At 36.6% G+C, this 19,077-nt stretch overlaps 1 protein-coding gene across 8 annotated transcripts in view; it reads right to left on the minus strand.

Moving 5' to 3' along the window:
• Positions 1–19,077, minus strand: part of ERICH3 (glutamate rich 3) — a 114,998-nt gene that overhangs the window by 16,420 nt on the left and 79,501 nt on the right. For all 8 annotated transcript variants that reach the window (XM_012442565.2, XM_012442566.3, XM_012442563.2 and 5 more), the window contains one exon: positions 9,346–9,801. In XM_012442565.2, the coding sequence (XP_012297988.2) occupies positions 9,346–9,801 (456 nt within the window). The remainder of the gene's footprint in view (positions 1–9,345; positions 9,802–19,077) is intronic.

The following is a 19,077-nucleotide window of genomic DNA, read 5'->3' on the forward strand; positions in this document are numbered from 1 at the left end:
ATTGATCCCATCTTAAAACACGTTAAGAATCCTGAGCAATTAAATATCAGAAGAAGGTTTTGCCAAGAATTTTCATCCGTATTTTAAGAACGTAAGGGCCAGGAGTGGTGGCTCACACGTGTAATCCCAACACTTTGGGAGGCTGAGGTGGGCAGATCACAGGTCAGGAGATCGAGACCATCCTGGCTAACATGATGAAACCCTGTCTCTATTAAAAATACAAAAAGTTAGCTGGGCATGGTGGCACAAGCTTGTAGTCCCAGCTACTTGGAGGCTGAGGCAGGAGAATCACTTGAACCTCGGAGGCGGGGGTTGCATGAGCTGAAATCTCACCACGGCACTCCAGTCTGTGTGACAGAGCGAGACTCCGTCTCAAAACAAAACAAAAAAGAATGTAAGAAGGCCATAAAAACATCATAAAAATATTCCCAAACTTATTCTAAGTTCCTGGTCACCTTGAAAAGTATCCTTATGCTTTAATCATTCTTTGTGTAGCCAGTCGATGATCTTCCCAACAATTCACCATGACAAAATTCATGACTAACATCATCTACCTACCCAGTGAAGATATTCTTGTGTCGTCTTTGACATTGACACATGGCCCACAAAATACCAGGATTAATTACAAACTGAAGACCACAGCTGTTCAAAGACAGTTGCAGAGAAAGCTAAAGTTTATCCTCCATATAGTAGGCAGCATAATCTTCTCCAAATGTTCAGATCATGCTATTGTGGGCTCACATCTTTCCAGAGGAAAGATTTCTTAACTCAGAATAAATTCCTCCCCATGACTTATGAGTTTCCTCCTCCGACCTCATCTTGTACTACTCTCTCACTTGTTTACTCAGCTCCTGTCACACTGACCTCCTTTCCAAATCCTTCATTCAGCAACTACACTCCTAACTTGGGGCCATCGCACTTGCTGGACCACCTGCTCCCTGTGTTCTTTCTGCAGATGACAGAGTGGCCTCCCTCTGCACTTCATTCGTCTCTGTTCAGATGTCCCATCATTAGAGAGGCCATCCCTAAAATACCACCCCTCCCTCAAGTCATCAGTCTATTATCCCCTTACCCTGCTTCATTTTCCTTCTATCACTTAGCCCAGATACCCCATCACATGCTTATTTTTAACTTGGTAGGCATATCTTCCTCCTAGAACATAAAATTGATGTGGAAAGGGACTGTTATGTTCACACTGAGGACAGTGTGTGACATAAAGCATATTCTCAGCAAATATTTATTGACTGAAGAGGTCTATTAGAACAACTACAGGCTTCCACAGGTCATTCAGAAATTGTATTTAGACCTCAACTCATAACACTTGACTTTCGTGTTCTTTCATCAGGACCATTTTATCTTGTCTGCCTGATGACAAAATTGCGTTTCATATTAGTTATACTATTATTTAAGTTCAAATTGCCTGGTCAAGCACTATGACTTTTCCTGATTTACATACAAAAATAAAAAATGCTTATTTCCATATGCATTTTACATTCTAATTTACATTAAAATACACTACTCTTAGTCCATTTATATTTATGATGTATAAATTAAATTAACTTCACAAATTAATGCACTTGAGTTATTCCACTATTAGAACATATTGCCAAGATTGTGTCACAATGCATTATGACAGTTTAAGCTGAAAATAACAGAAAGAAAATAAACATTAAAATGACACTATGCCCTGCAATACTGGATTAACACCCAAGAACACTGTCTCATTGTAGCTAGCAATTATAATTTTTACTTTATCTGCGTCACTGTGGACAGCACATCTTTTATTCAATTCATCTGATTCATTGATGGACTGGACAAAGTCCAATTAAATAAGACAAACTATGAAATAGTTAGAAGGAAAATATCATTTTATGCAATCAACCTTAAAGGTATGAAGGCAATGGCTGTACTTTACTCATTTATCCACTGCTATGAGGTCAAGTAAAAACAATTCAATTTAAATTGTGTTAGCTTAGAGTCTATAAATCAGCATTAATCGTATATAATTTTTAGCCCATAGGTTTATTTGTAACATAGATTATTCTTTAACATAATCACAGCTTTTATTATGACTGTAAAATGATTGATTAAATACCATACAAATGTGAGATGTGATTGTTTGCACATTCTCTCAGCATTATTTCATTTCTTTTTTTTTTTTTTTTTAGAAAGAAAAAAAAAGAATGAAGAAGAGGAAGAAAAAGGAAGAGAGAGAGAGAGAATAGGAGTATTGCTTTCTTGCCCAGGCTAGAATGCAATTTAGTAATGGGTATTGAAAACCACTTTTATACCGATAATTATACTTAATGATGTAGACAGAAAGGAATAAGGGAAGAAAATAACAAACAAGCAGCTAACCAATATTTCATTTAAACCCATGAAATGCTATGCGATTACTGAGGAGTGATTTACTTCCAATCATGCAGTCACCCTTGGAATAGGTGTGAGGTGGTAATGTATGTTTTGTGTATTTGAAGTGGAGAGTTCTATAAATGTTTATTAAGTTTACTTGTTTCGGGTCTGAGTTCAAGTCCTGGATGTCCTTGTTAATTTTCTGTCTGGTTGATCTATAGAATCATTAGCTCTTCTTGTTACATTGATCCTTTTGCCATTATGTAATGTCCTTCATCCTTCTTTGCCTCTTTTGATCTTTGTTGCTTTAAAGTCTTCTTTATCAGAGGGGAGAATTGCATCTCCTGCTTTTTGTTTATTTGTTTATTTTTACTCTCTGTTTGGTTGGTAAATCTTCCTCCTTCTCTTTGTTTTGAGTCTTTGTGTATTGCTGCATGTGAGATGGGTCTGGATGCAGCACACTGATGGGTTTTGGCTTTTTATCCAATTAGAATATATATAAGTTTAATACTGCCATTTGATGCTAGCTGGCTGTTTTGCCCAGTAGTTGGTGTAAATTTTTCATTGTGTTAATGCTCTTTGCTTTTTGATATATTTTTGGAAAGGCTGATATTGGTTGTTCCTTTATATGTATAGTGCTTCTTTCAGAAGCTCTTGTAAAGCAGGCCTGGTGGTGGTGAACTCTCTAAGTACTTGTTTGTTCGCAAAAGATTTAATTTTTCCTTCGCACATAAAGCTTAGTTTGGCTGGATAGGAAATTCTGGGTTGAAAGTTCTTTTCTTTAAGGATATTAAATATTGGTCCCCACTCTTTTCTGGCTTGCAGGGTTTCTGCTGAGAGATCTGCTGTAAGTCTGATAGGTTTCCTTTTATAGGTAACCTGACCTTTCTCTCTGGCTGCCCTTAGTATTTTCTCCTTCTTTTCAACCCTAATAAATCTGGCAATTATGTGCCTTGGGGTTGATCTTCTTGAAGATTATCTTTGTGGTGTTCTCTGTATTACCTGGAGTTGAATATTACCCTGCCTTGCTAGGTTGGGAAAGTTTTCCTGAATGATATCCTGAAGAGTATTTTCCAACTTGGATTCATTCTCTTCGTCACATTCAGGTACACCTATCAAACGTAAATTAGGTCTTTTCACATAGTCCCATATTTCCTGGAGACTTTGCTCATTCCTTTTTATTCTTTTTTCTCCAATCTTGTCTTCTCATTTCATTTCACTGAGCTGGTCCTCGACTTCTGATATCCTTTCTTCTGCTTGATCAATTCGATTGTTTAAACTTGTGCATACTTCACGAAGTTCTCGTGTGGTGCTTTTCAGCTCCATCAATTCACTTATATTCCTCTCTAAATTGTCCATTCTCGTTAGCATTTCGTCAAACCTTTTTTCAAGGTTCTTAGTTTCTTTGCATTGGGTTAGAACAAGTTCTTTTAATTCATGGAAGTTTCTTATCACCCACATTTTGAAACCTGCTTCTGTTATTGGAAAACACTCGTTCTCCATTAAGCCTTGTTCCGTTACTGATGAGGAATTGCAATCCCCTGTAGAGGGAGAAGCATTCTGATTTTGAGTATTCTCTGCCTTTTTAGTCTGGTTTCTTCTCTTCATTATATATTTATCCCTCTGTCGTCTTTGTAATTACCGACTTTCTAACTACGTCTCTAAGCGGACGTCCAACTTTTGATTCCCAGCGCCGAAATCTGAGCAATCCACTGCGCCGGCCAAAACAATGGTGGTAAGATTGATGGTGCTTTTCAGCCCGGGAACCTCCGGACTCTGCACCAAGAACTGCCACGCTAAGGCGCCAGCAAAACCGCCGCGCCAGTCACAAGAGTCGCCCTGGCGACCCGTGGGGCTCCTCCACTGGGAATCTCCTGGTCCGTGAGCAACAAATATTCGTCTGAAAGTGTGGCGTCCTCTCAATCTCTGCGCTTTCACTGGGAGGTACGTGCCTGAGCTGCTAGTGATCAGCTATCTTGGATCTCTCTCCTCATTTCTACCTAAGATTCTAGTCAGGGATCTAAGCGAAATATACACATGTGCATATTTTGTGATTTTAAGTGGAATATTCTTAGAAATTGCTATTCATACAAATTATTTTTGACTTTTAAATGTATTATTTATTTAAAAATTTATGGATTCATTTACCAGGTATTTATATCTAAAAAACATTAGCCTTCCAACTGTTATAATTTACTCAGCCTCAGGATTTTGATAGCATCAGTCCTTCCACATCATTCTGAATATGATACGTGGTCTTTGTTCTGTTTTACCTGTTAATGTCATATTTTTCAGTGTGCTTTGTATTCCCTGACTCCAAATTCCCTGGTTTTTACAATCCCCAAATTTTGTTCTTTTATGGAAGATGAACAATAGAACAAAACTATGAGTTCTTACAGAGAAGGCAAGGTATTTTAAAGAATATGTGCAGTTATACAATACTGTGGCAATATAAAAATAACAGATAAGGTGAATAAGAAGAAAAGAGATGTCTGTTGATGTGAAAAGACATTCAAGATATAGTGTTAAGTGAAAAAGTCTCAGAACAAAATGTATAATATGTTTCCATCTATATATAAAAAGAACACATGTATATGTATCTTTGTAATATATATATATTAATATATCTATATCTATTTACCTATAATTTCTGGAATCATGCACACCCAAAAAATTGCTGTCTACAGTTATTGCTGGAGAAAAATAGTAGAGGTTGGGCAAGGAAGACTTTCACTTTCACTTTATTCTTGTCTATTCTGTAATGTTGAAACTTTTAAACCTAACTTTTGTGAAGAAAAAAGTTTATCAAAAACCTTAAAATATCTATAATTTTTGAACAAAAATTATACTTATTGAAATCTATCTTAAGAAAATGTTCATAAATTTAAAATAATCAGTAATAAGATACTCACTAAAGTACTAATAACACTAATGAAAGTAAGAAAATATATAAATGTTCAACACTAAGGAAACACCTAAATTATGAGGAAACCATAGAATGGCATAACACATAGAGATTAAATATGTTCATAACGATTAAAGATGTGAAAAATGATCATGATATAATGTTAAGATAAAACACAGACTATATTTTATAAAATATGACAACAAAACTTTATAAATTCTAAGTTTATAAACAAAAAGCCTGACCAAATGTTGAAAGTGATCTTTTCGTGTGTGATAAACCTATGAGTAATTTTTCAAAATTGCTTTTCTCCATTGTCTAAATGTCATTCCATGTGCAAAGTTAATAAAAAAATTAATAATAGCACATATATTCCAACTTAACAAAGATAAATAGTCCCCAAACTTGCCATCTAGTGTTGAATCCACCTTAATAAAAAGATAACAAAATGTTTTAAAATTATAGATGTTATCAAGTCAAGAACATAGGTTTCCCAATATATTTGAGAAAAGTAATAAGCTGATACACTTTTCATTTTACAAACTCAGAGAAAAACAAAAACTACTGTCTTACAAGTGACATGATTATAGTGCCACATCTCTGTTATTCTGTAGCCTAATTATGACCTTCATTATGTATATCCTATATTACAAAAAAAAAGTCTACTTACACAAATCCAGCTAAACAATCTAGTTTTATGAAGTGAAAATTTAAAAACTGAAAATAATGTCAGTGTTTAATACCTCTACCTTTGTGATTAGCAGCTTGCCAGCTTGTACACATTTTCTAGGTGATACCTTATATGTACCAGAATTTTGTAGTGAAATTCAATATCGAAGATTTGAATTATTTTATAAAAGAGTTTCAAATATATTTGAACTAAAATCTTTATTTATATATGAAAAAAATCTTTTGAAGGTGAACACATATATTTGAAAAAAATCTTTTGAAGTATCTTTGCATTATAATTCTAGGGCAGGGATTGATGAACTTTTTCTTTAAAGTCCCAGTTTGTAAATTCTTGGGGTTTTGTGCACTGTTTAAAAATACAAAACCATTCTTGGCTTGCAGGCTATTTAGAAAACAAGACAAAATAGTAGTCCTTCAGATTTGGCCCATGGGCCAAAGTTTGTCAAACTCTGTTCTAGAGTTATTTTTGTTAACTTATTCAAAGTTCATATGTGTTGCTATACTCCACTATCTAAAACACGTTTGTCATCCTGTATCCCACCTTCAAAATTGTATTTAACTTTTACAGTCTCTCAAATATGGTCTTTATAAAAACTTTCAAGGTGGGCCAGGCGTGATGGCTCACGCCTGTAATCCCAGCAGTTTGGGAGGCCAAGGCAGACGGATCACGAGATCAAGGAGATCGAGACCATCCTGGCTAACACAGTGAAACCCCATCTCTACTAAAAATACAAGGACTTCATGACTAAAACACCAAAAGCATTGAACAAAAGCCAAAACAGACAAATGGGATCTAATTAAACTCCAGAGCTTCTGTACAGCAAAAGAAACAATCATTAGAGTGAACCAGCAATCAACAGAATGGGAAAAAATTTTTGCAATCTACCCATCTGACAAAGGGCTAATATCCAGAGTCTACAAAGAACTAAAACAGATTTACAAGAAAAAAACAAACACCTTTAAAAGTGGGCAAAGGATATGAACAGACACTTTTCCAAAGAAGACGTATATGAGGCCAAGAAACATATGAAAAAATGCTAATCATCACTGATTATTAGAGAAATGCAAATCAAAACCATATTGAGATAGCATCTCATGCCAGTTAGAATGGCGATCATTAAAAAATCTGGAGACAAGAGATGCTGGAGAGGATGTGGAGAAATAGTAAATAACACTTTTATACTGTTGGTGGGAGTGTAAATTAGTTCAGCCATTGTGGAAGACAGTGTGGTGATTCCTCAAGGATCTAGAAATAGAAATTTCATTGGACCCAGCAATCCCATTACTGGGTATATACCCAAAGGATTATAAATTGTTCTATTATAAAGACACATGCACACATATGTTCACTGCAGCACTGTTTACAATAGCAAAGACCTGGAACCAACCCAAATGCCCATCAATGACAGACTGGACAAGGAAAATGTGTCACTATACACCATAGAATACTATGCAGCCATAAAAATCAATGATGAGTTCGTGTCCTTTGTAGGGACATGGATGAATCTGGAAATCATCATTCTCAGCAAACCGACACAAGAACAGAAAATCAAACACCGCATGTTCTCACTCATAGGCAGATGTTGAACAATGAGTACACATGGACACAGGGAGGGGAGCATCACACGCTGGGGTCTGTTGGGGGGTGGACTAGGGGAGGGACAGTGGGCTTGTGGGGAGGTTCGGGAGAGATAACATGGGGAGAAATGCCAGATATAGGTGACGGGGAGATGGAGGCAGCAAACCACCTTGCCATGTATGTACCTATGCAACACTCCTGCATGATCTGCACATGCACCCCAGAACCTAAAATACAATAAAAATAAAATTAGCTGGTCATGGTGGCACGTGCCTGGAGTCCCAGCTAATTGGGAGGCTGAGGCAGGAGAATCACTTGAACTTGGAAGGCGGAGGTTTCAGTAAGCCTAGATCACGCCACTGCACCTCAGCCTGGCAACAGAACAAGACTCCATCCAAAAAAAAAAGAAAAAGAAAAAAATCTTTCAAAGTGTCCTTAAACAAATGGGACTTCTCTTTCTTTGAAGCCACATAGCATTTTGTACCTTCTCTGATTTTACATAGGACTACTAATCTTTGTATGGTGGCTTGCCAAGACTTACACTCAGCATGTTATGAAAGGAACCCTCTCTTACACATTTTTTATTGACTATGGTGCCTTGTGCATCATAGATTAATAATAATGGTTGAAGTGATAGATAACTTTTCAACAACTTCAATTCCTAGAAGTAGGCCTCAGTGGTTTAATAGTAGTTTTTAAAAGGGCCTAAAAGTAGCGTAGACACTAAAAGTATTCATATGTTTTTAAAATGCAGCTGAATTTTAGTAATATTAAAATGTGAAAAAAAATTTTATCTTAAAATCAAGAAGAATGTCTGCTGCATTGACAGGGGAGACAGATGAGAGAGGGCAGCAAAAGGACAGAGGAACCAGTTACGGGGCACCGCAGGCTGTGTGAGAGCCAAGCGTCGGGCAGGTGCAACCCAGCTGCCCACAGGACACCCCTCAGCCCTTTCACTGTGCTCCTCGAGTTGAGAAAAGCATCAGACCTTCCATGTGTCTCAGGTCTGGGGCCTGATTATCCTGACACTCCTTACTCTTTCCATGTCAAATGAACACTTCTACACACCCAGGAGCCCCAGGGATCAGAAAGTAACTCAGCTTCAGAGAAGAACTCAAAGGGAAGTTTGGAATCTTGTAAGGAAATTTTATGCTGTTATCTAAATCTAAATTCATGTTGCACAGACATGATAGGAAATCTTTAGAAATTCTGGAACTCTTCCTGAATTCACAACCTAGGAATGCCTCTTTTAGCTGTATAATCTTTGATAACTTATTTAACCTTTTGAAGCCACAGTTTATTTTTCATCTGTAAAAAAGGAACGATGATGATAGAACCTAACTTAGAGGGAAATTGGACTTTTGTGAGGATGGGATGAGTTAATATATATAAGTGTGTAGAACCATGCCTGTAACATAGTAAGCACCTATTAACATTAGCTATATATCTGAAAATCCATATACAGCTCAGAACAAATAGTATTTGTTTAAATAACCTCTAAAAAGCCACACACATCCTTGCCTTCAGACATATACTGTGCTTTATTTGATTCTTGAGATGGAATACCCATAGGAAGGAATTTACCAAAAATAGGAACCAGACTGGAGAAACATTATCAAGTAATTTTTTAAGCGCAAGAGAAGGCAAACAGCAAGCTGAAAATACATGTATGATTATGTGACAAAGAGAGACATAGGAAAAATCTTGACTCCCAGAAGCATCATCACAGTGGTATTTCCCGAGCTTTGGCATAATGAATGACCAAAACCAGCTTCCATGCATGAGGTTGACGTCAGCTCAACTTAACGGCCATACTTACCACCTTCCTCCACCCCAGGGAGACCTGCCTTTTTGTCCGTCACCTGAGCAGTGCTTTCTTCCCAAAGCTTGCTCTTATCCTTTTCTTTTTCTTTTGCAGAAACAAGTTTCCAGGACTTGTCAGATAAACCCTCTGCAATCCCTTGGGTTCCTTTCTCCATTCCTTCTTTAAGAACATTCTCAAAGCTTTCCTCTGTTGGCATTGGCTTGGTCTCCACATCTGCTTTTGTTATTTCTTGGTCTTCAATTTCAATTTGTAAGGATTCATCAATCGGAAGGTGGGAATTTCCTGGCTGATGACGATGATGTTCACTCAGCTCCTGAGAAGGTGAACTTCTGGCACTTTCATCTGTACTGCTGTCAGCGTGGGCTTCCCTGTCCCCCACTGCAGATTCATCCTCACTGTCACTAGAAGAAGGATGACTTCTGGATGAGGTTGATGAAGTAGTTTTCATATCTACAAAAAATATAAGTGATGATATTGTTGTTGTTCCATAAAGCAATTGGTTTAATTGTGAAAATTATGCTAGCAATTAATCATACTAAAATTTTAAAATTTAGTTTAGTATAGACTTGATACCTTTTTCCCCCTACTCAGCAATCCCCAACTTTTTTTATATCAGGGATTGGTTTCATGGAGGACAATTTTTCCATGGATTAGGGTTGAGTGGGGATGGTTTGGGGATGATTCAAGAGCATTCCATTTATTGTGCACTTTATTTCTATTATTATTCCATTGTAATATATAATGAAATAATTATACAACTCACCATAATGTAGAATCAGTGGGAGCTTTGAGCTTGTTTTCCTGCATCTAGATGGTCCCATTTGGGGGTAATGGGAGACAGTGACAGACCATCAGGCATTAGATTCTCATAAAGAGCTCACAACCTAGAACCCTGGCATGCACAGTTCACAATAGGGTTTCTGCTCCTATGAGGATCTGATGCTGCTACTGATCTAACAGGAGATGGACCTCAGGCAGTAATGCCGGCAATGGGGATGGGGAGTGGCTGGAAATTCAGATGAAGCTTTGCTGGCTTCCCAGACACTCACCTCCTGCTGTGCAGCCTGGTTCCTAATAGGCCATGAACACTGTACCAGTCTGCGGCCCGGGGACAAGACCCCTGGTCTAAATGATTGTTAGGCTAAAAAAAACCTACCAAATCTATGGACTAGGTGAGCATATAGAAATTTTCAATAGATCACATTTAACTATAAACCATCCATTTTTTTTTTTGTTTTTTGAAAGTCATTTTACTGAAAAACCTTTGTAAATATCCATTTTGTTACAGAAAAAAATGAGTAATCATTTGTTTCTTCAACAAAAGCATTTATTTTTTTATTTTCTTCTATCAGCACAGTATTCTGTGTGTATGAAACTTAAATTGTTATCTACTGTACCATCCACCGCCCTGGGATATTTTGGTATCTGGACATAGTAAGATCTATGTACTTGCCCAGTACGTAGACAAATATTTTTAGGCGATACTTGCGTGTGTGTGTGCATAGATGAAGATTTTATCTTATTTTGAGCTCTGCAGAAGCAGAAGCTGAGATGAAGATTCATGTGCAAGAGATGTATTAAAGATGTGCTCCAGGAGAACTCTCAAGGGAGTGGGGGAAGGAAGGGCAGAAATCAATCAAGGGAGCTATTTCCAGCCCCATCTCAACCTCGACCTGATCCCATGGGCACTTCTGAAGTGTATTAGGATATAATTTATATTAGGCAGGAGCTGGGCTTTCATACTTTGGAAAAGTTGGACATTGGCCATGGGCCACCCTGGGGGGATGTAAACTCTCTGGCATTTCTAGGCTGTTTGAGTCTGAGGTTGAAGCATCTCCAGTAGTCCAGGGAAGTCCTCTGAAAAAGCCGAAGGGAACAGAAGATGGGAGATGGGTGAACAAAGTTGGCAAAAGAGATTCTGGGAGATCTAGGCAGTGCGATGACAGATATACAGTCTAGAAACTTAACAACTGGCTTATGTATTACCCAAAATGTTTTAACAATTTTCCATAAAGTACCATACACACTGAAACTCAATAAGGAAGCTGAACAGCATAAAAATCCCTGCATACATTGTTATGGGCCAGAGAAATACAATATTTCTCTTGCTTTTCTAACCAATACATCTATGTTTGGAGTTTTTTTTAATAAATATACTTTCAAATAAAGTATCTGACATTTAAATGCTGCATAGCTTTTTTGTTTTCTCTGTACTCCTTACTCTTTCTTCTGTTTCTTTTTTCTTTATTATTATTATTATAAAGGGTAGAACATGCTGTGGTTCCACTGGGGCCTGGATTTTCTGTTTCTTTATTTCTTTTAGTTCCATGTGGCAGCTGCACTGATGGCTGTAGCAGCTAATGCAGAATTTAAGGGAAGAAATACCTGTCTTTGCCCTTATCCTCTTCTCTCCATGCCTCCAGCTCTGCCGGCTCTCCATGACAGGTCTTAGCATTTTAAATATAGTCTCAGAGACATATCGAGTTTCCACAAAGATTTCAGAGATGCTACACAGCAGTAAAAAACAAACTCAAAAAGCCTTTAAGCAACAGAGCCCCTTAAGTGTAAGCCCATTTGCTTTTATCTCCTGATACCTTGACAAACACCATATGACTACTATTTTTCAAATAAATTACATACTCCAGCTACTCATTCTTTATTCTTTATTTTATAAAATCTATGTCGTTTCCCTGGTAGAAAATGTAGCAGATCAAGGAGAGTTCTTCCCTGTCTTATTTGTATCAGTTCAGAAACTTTAGGGTATATGAGCTCCCCTTTCCCTTCAGAGTCTTATGTTTCTTGTTTAAAAAGAACATCAGCTCTGATTTATCAGCAGTTTAATCAATGGCTTTCATTAATTACATAGTTAGCTAGGACTCAATGTTATACTTGTTCTGAGCTCCAAAAATATATCTACCATCTGAATATGGAAATGATGACTCTTACTTTTGGCTCTGAGAGTTGGTCATATAATCTTTAAAAAATGAGTGCTCCTCTGCCTTTCTTTAGTAGCTTCCATTAATTTTATTATTTTATTTCAAAGGGCTGAAATACACTCTGATTCAAGTTTGAGTCAGTCCTTCAGAGAAGAAAAAATAGGAGAATGGATGGCCTCGAAGTGGCCAGGACACCTGACCTCCCATACAAACTCATTTCAGTTTTTAAATTTCTCCCTAACCTCATGCTATAATTTAGTTTTATTCTCATTTCTTGCTCTCATTTATATACACAGACACTGGGGTAAGCCTTTGCCTGTAAAAAAAGCTGAAAAAGCTTCAGGGCCATGGAATAGGACTTTCAAAACTAATTTTATTTATTCTGTTAGAAATAAAGCAAATGCTTATATTAAAAAAAACTTTGAGGGCACATATGTGAATTTGCTTTGTCATTAGGAGGGAAAAATTATCTTGGAAGCATGATGATAAACAGCCATGCCTCCTACCCAATTCCATTTGTCCATGTGTTCCCTTCTGGTAGTGATGCTGAAAGAAACTGCTTTTGCTTGTTTTGGCAAAGAAAATATCTGCCCTCATTGCCTGAGGTCTTGGCCAAAGCCAGCAAGTTTGGTGCCATTGTTCCATGTCCTAAGCAAGATCTTTGACTTTTCTCTTTCCACATTTGGGAGCTTTCCAGAACCTTCTTCCTTTTTCATGTTATTGATAACAATTTCTTTTTTTTTTTTCCCCTTGGCATCACTGTAATTAAAATCTTGTTCCACGCAGCATGAGATTGAGAGAAAATAACACACATTCTTCTGTACAACAAACCCTGTTGTCCCAGTCACAGCTCAGCTACTTATTAGTGTCGGCTTTGGTTATGTGACTTAACTTCTCTAAGCCTCTGTTTGCTTAACTGTAAAATGGGGATAATTTTACTTGCTCTCCTTATGTAATTGAAGAAATTACATGAGCAAAAAATTTAACCTAATCAAATGAAATAATTTTTTATGGATTAGTCTTTTTTCCTCTATGACATCATACATGTACTATATTCTAATAAATTTCTCTTTTGTAATTTCTTTCTTGTGATATTAAGAGTGATATCACTGCTACTATGGTAAAAGTAAAACTAATCATCATTATGCACCTACTATAAACCAAACCATGAACTAGCACTTTATAAACATCTCAGTCCTATGGAATAATAATTATCTTCTATTTTGAGATTCAGAAAGAAAGGTCCAAAGAGGTTCAATAGTACCCAATGTCCATTAGCTAGCAAGTAGCAAGTTTTGTTAAATGCTCCTTTGCAATGATACACTGCAATAAAACCAAAATCCCTCTAGTTGCTAAAAGGCCTTCAGATAGAAGTACCCACAGCCATGAACCCATCATTGCTTCTCTTAGCTAATTTTTCACTGCTACCACTCAAGAATGACAGACAGGAAATTGTTCTCTCTCAAAAATCAGAACTCATAAAATGTGTAGTCTCTCCTCGCTTTTATATTTGTAGTGGTCATTCTACATTCAGTCCACCACTCTAGAGCCCAGAGTCCATTTAAAATATTCTGAGGCACCGAATATGAATACAAATCAAAAGCAAAGGTAGCAATCAAAGTCTTCCTTAGTTTATTTATAACATTGACCATGATGCTGTTTGTATGAAAATATACATGTTAGGGCCGGGCGCGGTGGCTCACACCTGTAATCCCAGCACTTTGGGAGGCCGAGGCGGGTGGATCACGACCATCCTGGTCAACATGGTGAAACCCCGTCTCTACTAAAAATACAAAAAATTAGCTGGGCATGGTGGCGCGTGTCTATAATCCCAGCTACTCAGGAGGCTGAGGAAGGAGAATTGCCTGAACCCAGGAGGCGGAGGTTGCAGTGAGCCGAGATCACGCCATTGCACTCCAGCCTGGGTAACAAGAGCGAAACTCCATCTCAAAAAAAAAAGAAAAAGAAAAGAAAATATACATGTTATTCAGTTACTTAGCAAGTAACTATGGAACACTGTGGGGACAGTCACAAAAATGGTATGTGTGTGTGTGTGCATGTGTGTGTCTGTGTGTGCTTTGTATGCCAGCAATCCTCACTGTTTATACTGCCTGATTGCCAGTTTGATACAACTGACCAAGGGTACCAGCCACACACACATACAAAGTTAACATCAGTCCAACAAAATCAGGATAAAGTCTGCGCTCCCTCCCTCATAAATGAGGTTCTGAGTTGTCCTTCACTTTTCTTCCAACTTACAAAGAGTCAATTGTCCACTAAATACATATTGAGAACTTCCTATGTGCCAGGCAATGTTCTACAAGAAAACAGAAGCCTTGGTCCTTGCCTCTACCTACAATACACACTCAAAACAGAGATTGACTAGTTATCTACCATTTTGCATGAGAGCAACAGATCAACTGCTCATGTTCATAAAGGTATTGGTGACTGCGGATAACTCTCTGAGAAACTATTGCCATACGCTTATTGCCATCAGTAGCAAAATTGTCCATTTTAAATCAATGACAAACCTGACCTTTGTTTTCAATCATTTTCTCACTTGCTAGCAAGAAGCATGATTTTACCACAGTTTAATTTCACCATTTCCTTCATTAGTGCCCTGAAACTGCAGTTGAAGTTCACAAACTAAAATGAGTAAATGCAATTAAAAATTGAAATGATCTCAGTGACATAACGATGGATCCCAACCCAGTGGATCCAATAGGCTTTTCAACTCTAATACCATTCAAGTTTCTCCTTCCCATTCCTTAGTCCAGGAGTTCACAGCAAAATCTGCATATATGCTGCTCCTATTTTCTTCAAATTAGCCATGACACATGAATGTATATAGCCTACTATTAGTTATATAAATAGTTCTGTCTTCATGATACTCACAATTTCATGAAAATCTGTTTATATTCTATATCAGTTCAATCAATATCTTCATGTACAGTAATAGCTAATTAGACAAGTGCTTTATACTCAGTAAATATTATAGGATGAAACTGTGCTTAATGAAAATAAAAGTATAAATTATCAAATTCCAGCTATGAACAGGAACTGGTTTTTAGTCTCAATAGGGAACACATGCTTTCATACTGATAGTTATTAACATCAGTTGAAACATCTCAAATCATCAGTGAGACAAGTATGTGGAAGAATGCATATCACAGGTAAATGAAAATACAGCAGGAGGAGAATAAAACAAATAAAATAAAATTTTCTTCATATTTACCTTTAATTGCACTTTCTAAACATTAAAGTGTTAAAACATTGACAATACAATCAAATCATGTGTCACATTGTGCTTCATATATTATTTTCATTCATCTATTGATCTAGTCAATCAGCCCTTCTTCATTCACAAGAGCTCACTGAGTGTCTAGGTAATGCCTTTGTTTTCTACAAAGCAGATTCGAACTATAGAGAAACACTTTATAGAAAAGTATTTTTGTGTGAATTGAAGGATGGTTCTACATTTCAGTATTCACCTGAAGTTATGACTTCCTGCTTCGACAATTGAAAAATGACTACGGATTGAGGAATTATTACCATTAAGAAACATTTAAGTTTGATTGAGCATGCAAAAAATCATACATATTATAGTCTTTGATCAGAAGCCATCTATAATATTCCCATAATCCTCTCTGATCCAAGAAGCAGACACATTACACTGAAGTCCAAGGGTGCATCTCACAACACATAGAATTTCAACACAGGAGCAGCCTACACCCCTACACTTCTTTTCAAACCCATAGTAAAGCCAAAAAATTAAGGGTAAGATTCTTAAAATCATAAGCCAATTAAGTACAACATTATTGTGATTCTGGGACTTTAAAAGTTTACAAGATCTACTTCTTCAACAGACTGAAAAATAGCATGAATGAAATTATCTTTTGTACTAGAAAAAAGTACTTCAAGTCTTACTTTCTTTTTTTTAAATTCTGGAAGAAGTCTCTTCTCTGTCTCTATTTTGACCTTAATCTGTCTAATCTTTCTCAAAAGGAGCTAGTCTTTTTTCTATTACTAATTTTTAAATTTATAATTGATAAATAATTATTGCACATATTTAAGAAATACAATGTGATGTTTCAATGCATGTACACGTAGTATAATGATCAAATTGGTGTAATTACATATATATCACTTTAAACATTCATCATTTCCTTGTGGCTATAACATTCAAAAATCTTCTAGCTATCTTGAAATATATATTACATTGTTATTTGCTGTAGTCACCCTACTGTGTAGTAAAATACTAGAACTTATTCTTCCTGTCTAACTGTAACTTTGTACCTGTTGACCTCTTACTCATGGGCACTATCATCCAAACTGCCCATAAAATTATATTTTCAGCAACATGATACTTTTCCCCTCAACCTTATAACATTCATCTATGACATTATATTTTCAACTGGTGAATTAGTGCCTGGGGTTGCCAACACAAATGCAGAGAAAAGGAAGCTGTCATTCCTTTTAAATGATAGGAAGTTTCACACGTCACTCCTAAACCAGGGTCCTCTCTTAGTCAGCTTGCAGCCGGTAGCACTCTATCACTCACGGGCTGCTCAGCACAGTGTATTCATCAAGGCGGGCCGACGCAATTGTTAGCTGGCAGTTCGAATGGGGCCGACTTGTCACAAGAGTGACAGCCTGGGCAATTGTTTGCCCTCTGGGAACAGGTGCAGGCAGGTTCAAATGAAACACATCCAAATACTAACAGCAAGATTCTTAATCATGTCAATAAAAAGGATGTACTGGTGTCTGGGATTCAGTGGTCACATATACCTCTTACACTTTTGAAAATGAAATGCTGTCTGGCTTTTCAACAGAGTATTCCAAGGAATCCATCCTGTCATTATCATTTTTAATACATGCTACTTGTTCGCTGGATAAAATCTCTGATACAGATACCCCACATACTAAAAGGCATGTTAATGCCTTGAATAACAAAAAGCCAAGTTTCTAAATAAAGAAATGTAAAATAAGAGAAAGTCTGGAGATAGAGTAAAAAAAGCAGTAATCAGCAATGAGATTTGATTTCCAAATAATGACACTGTTTTAATGTAAACACCAAGCATGCAAAAGAACCCTTTAAACGCATAGCTTAATAACATAATTAATTAAACAACAAAAGAAAATACCCAGCCAATTTAATTTTGGTTCTTAAATTTCCTATTATTTGTGAACCAGCTATATGTTCTTATAGCTTTCATTGCATATCTATTTAAAATATTATATATTTTGTATCTGTATGTTGCTAGTTATACAATTTTTCTATTAAAAATTCCAACAATCATAAAGCATAAATGTAGCCAGATATCATGGCACTAACAAAAGCATCTTAGTATTATTGATGTTAATATTCAAGTAATTGCTTAATATTTAAAAAATATCTGTTGAGAAATCAGCTATGTCTATATGCAGAAAATTGAAACTAAACCCCTTCCTTACACCATATGCAAAAATCAACTCAAGATATATTAAAGCCCTAAAAATAAAACCTCAAACTATAAGAACTACATAAAATAACCAAGAAAATGCCATTCTGGGCATGAAACCTGACAAAAATTTCATGATAAAGACACCAAAAGCAATTGTAATAAAAACAAAAATTGACAAATGGAACCTAATTAAACTAAAGAGTTTCTGCACATCAAAAGAAACCATCAACAGATTAAACAGACAACCTACAGACCAGGAGAAAACATTTGTGAACTATGCGTCTGACAAAGGTCTAATATCCAGAATCAATAAGGAAGTTAAGTTTACAAGAAAAAAACAAACAACTCCATTAAAAAGTGGGCGAAGAACATGAACGAAAACTTTAAAAAAAAGACATAAATATGGCCATTAAGAATATGAAAAAATGTTTAACATCACTAATCATTAGATAGATGCAAATCAAAACCACAATGAGATACCATCACATACTGGTGAGAATGACTATTATTAAAAAGTCAAAAAATAACAGACGCTGGCAAGGTTGTGGAGAAAGGAAATACTTATACACCGCTGGTGGGAATGTAAATTAGTTCAGCCATTTTGGAAAGCAGTTTGTGTTTTTACAAAGAACTTAAAACAGAATTACTAGCTGGGCGTGGTGGCTCACGCCTGTAATTCCAGCGCTTTGGGGGGCTGAGGAGGGTGGATCATGAGGTCAAGAGTTCAAGACCAACCTGGCCAAGATAGTGAAACCACATCTCTACTAAAAATGCAAAAATTAGCCAGGCATGGTGGTGGGAGCCTGTCGTCTCAGCTACTCTGGAGGCTGAAGCAGGAAAATCGCTTGAACCTGGGAGGCAGAGGTTGTGGTAAGCCAAGATCGTGCCACTACACTACAGCCCAGGCAACAGAGCGACATTCTGTCTCAAACAAACAAACAAATGAAAAAAAGCATAATTATCATTTGACCCAGCAAATGCCATTATTGGGTATATACTCAAAAGAATATAAATTATTCTACCATAAAAACAAATACATATGTTCATTATTGGGTATATACTCAAAAGAATATAAACTATTCTACCATAAAAACAAATACATATGTTCATTGCAGCACTAGGCAAAGACATGGAATAAATCTAAATGCCATCAACAGTAGACTGGATTTTAAAAATGTGTTACATATACACAATGGAATACCATGCAGCCATAAAGAAGAATGAGATCATGTCTTTTGCAGCAACATGGATGGAGCTGGAGGCCATCAGTCTGAGTTAACTAACACAGGAACGGAAAACCAAATACTGCATGTTCTCACTTAAAGTAGGAATTAAACTTTACATAC

The sequence above is a fragment of the Aotus nancymaae genome, unplaced genomic scaffold (assembly GCF_030222135.1).
Source record: "Aotus nancymaae isolate 86718 unplaced genomic scaffold, 86718_ANA_hifiasm-v0.15.2.pri h1tg000007l, whole genome shotgun sequence".
NCBI classification, from domain to species: Eukaryota; Metazoa; Chordata; class Mammalia; order Primates; family Aotidae; genus Aotus; species Aotus nancymaae.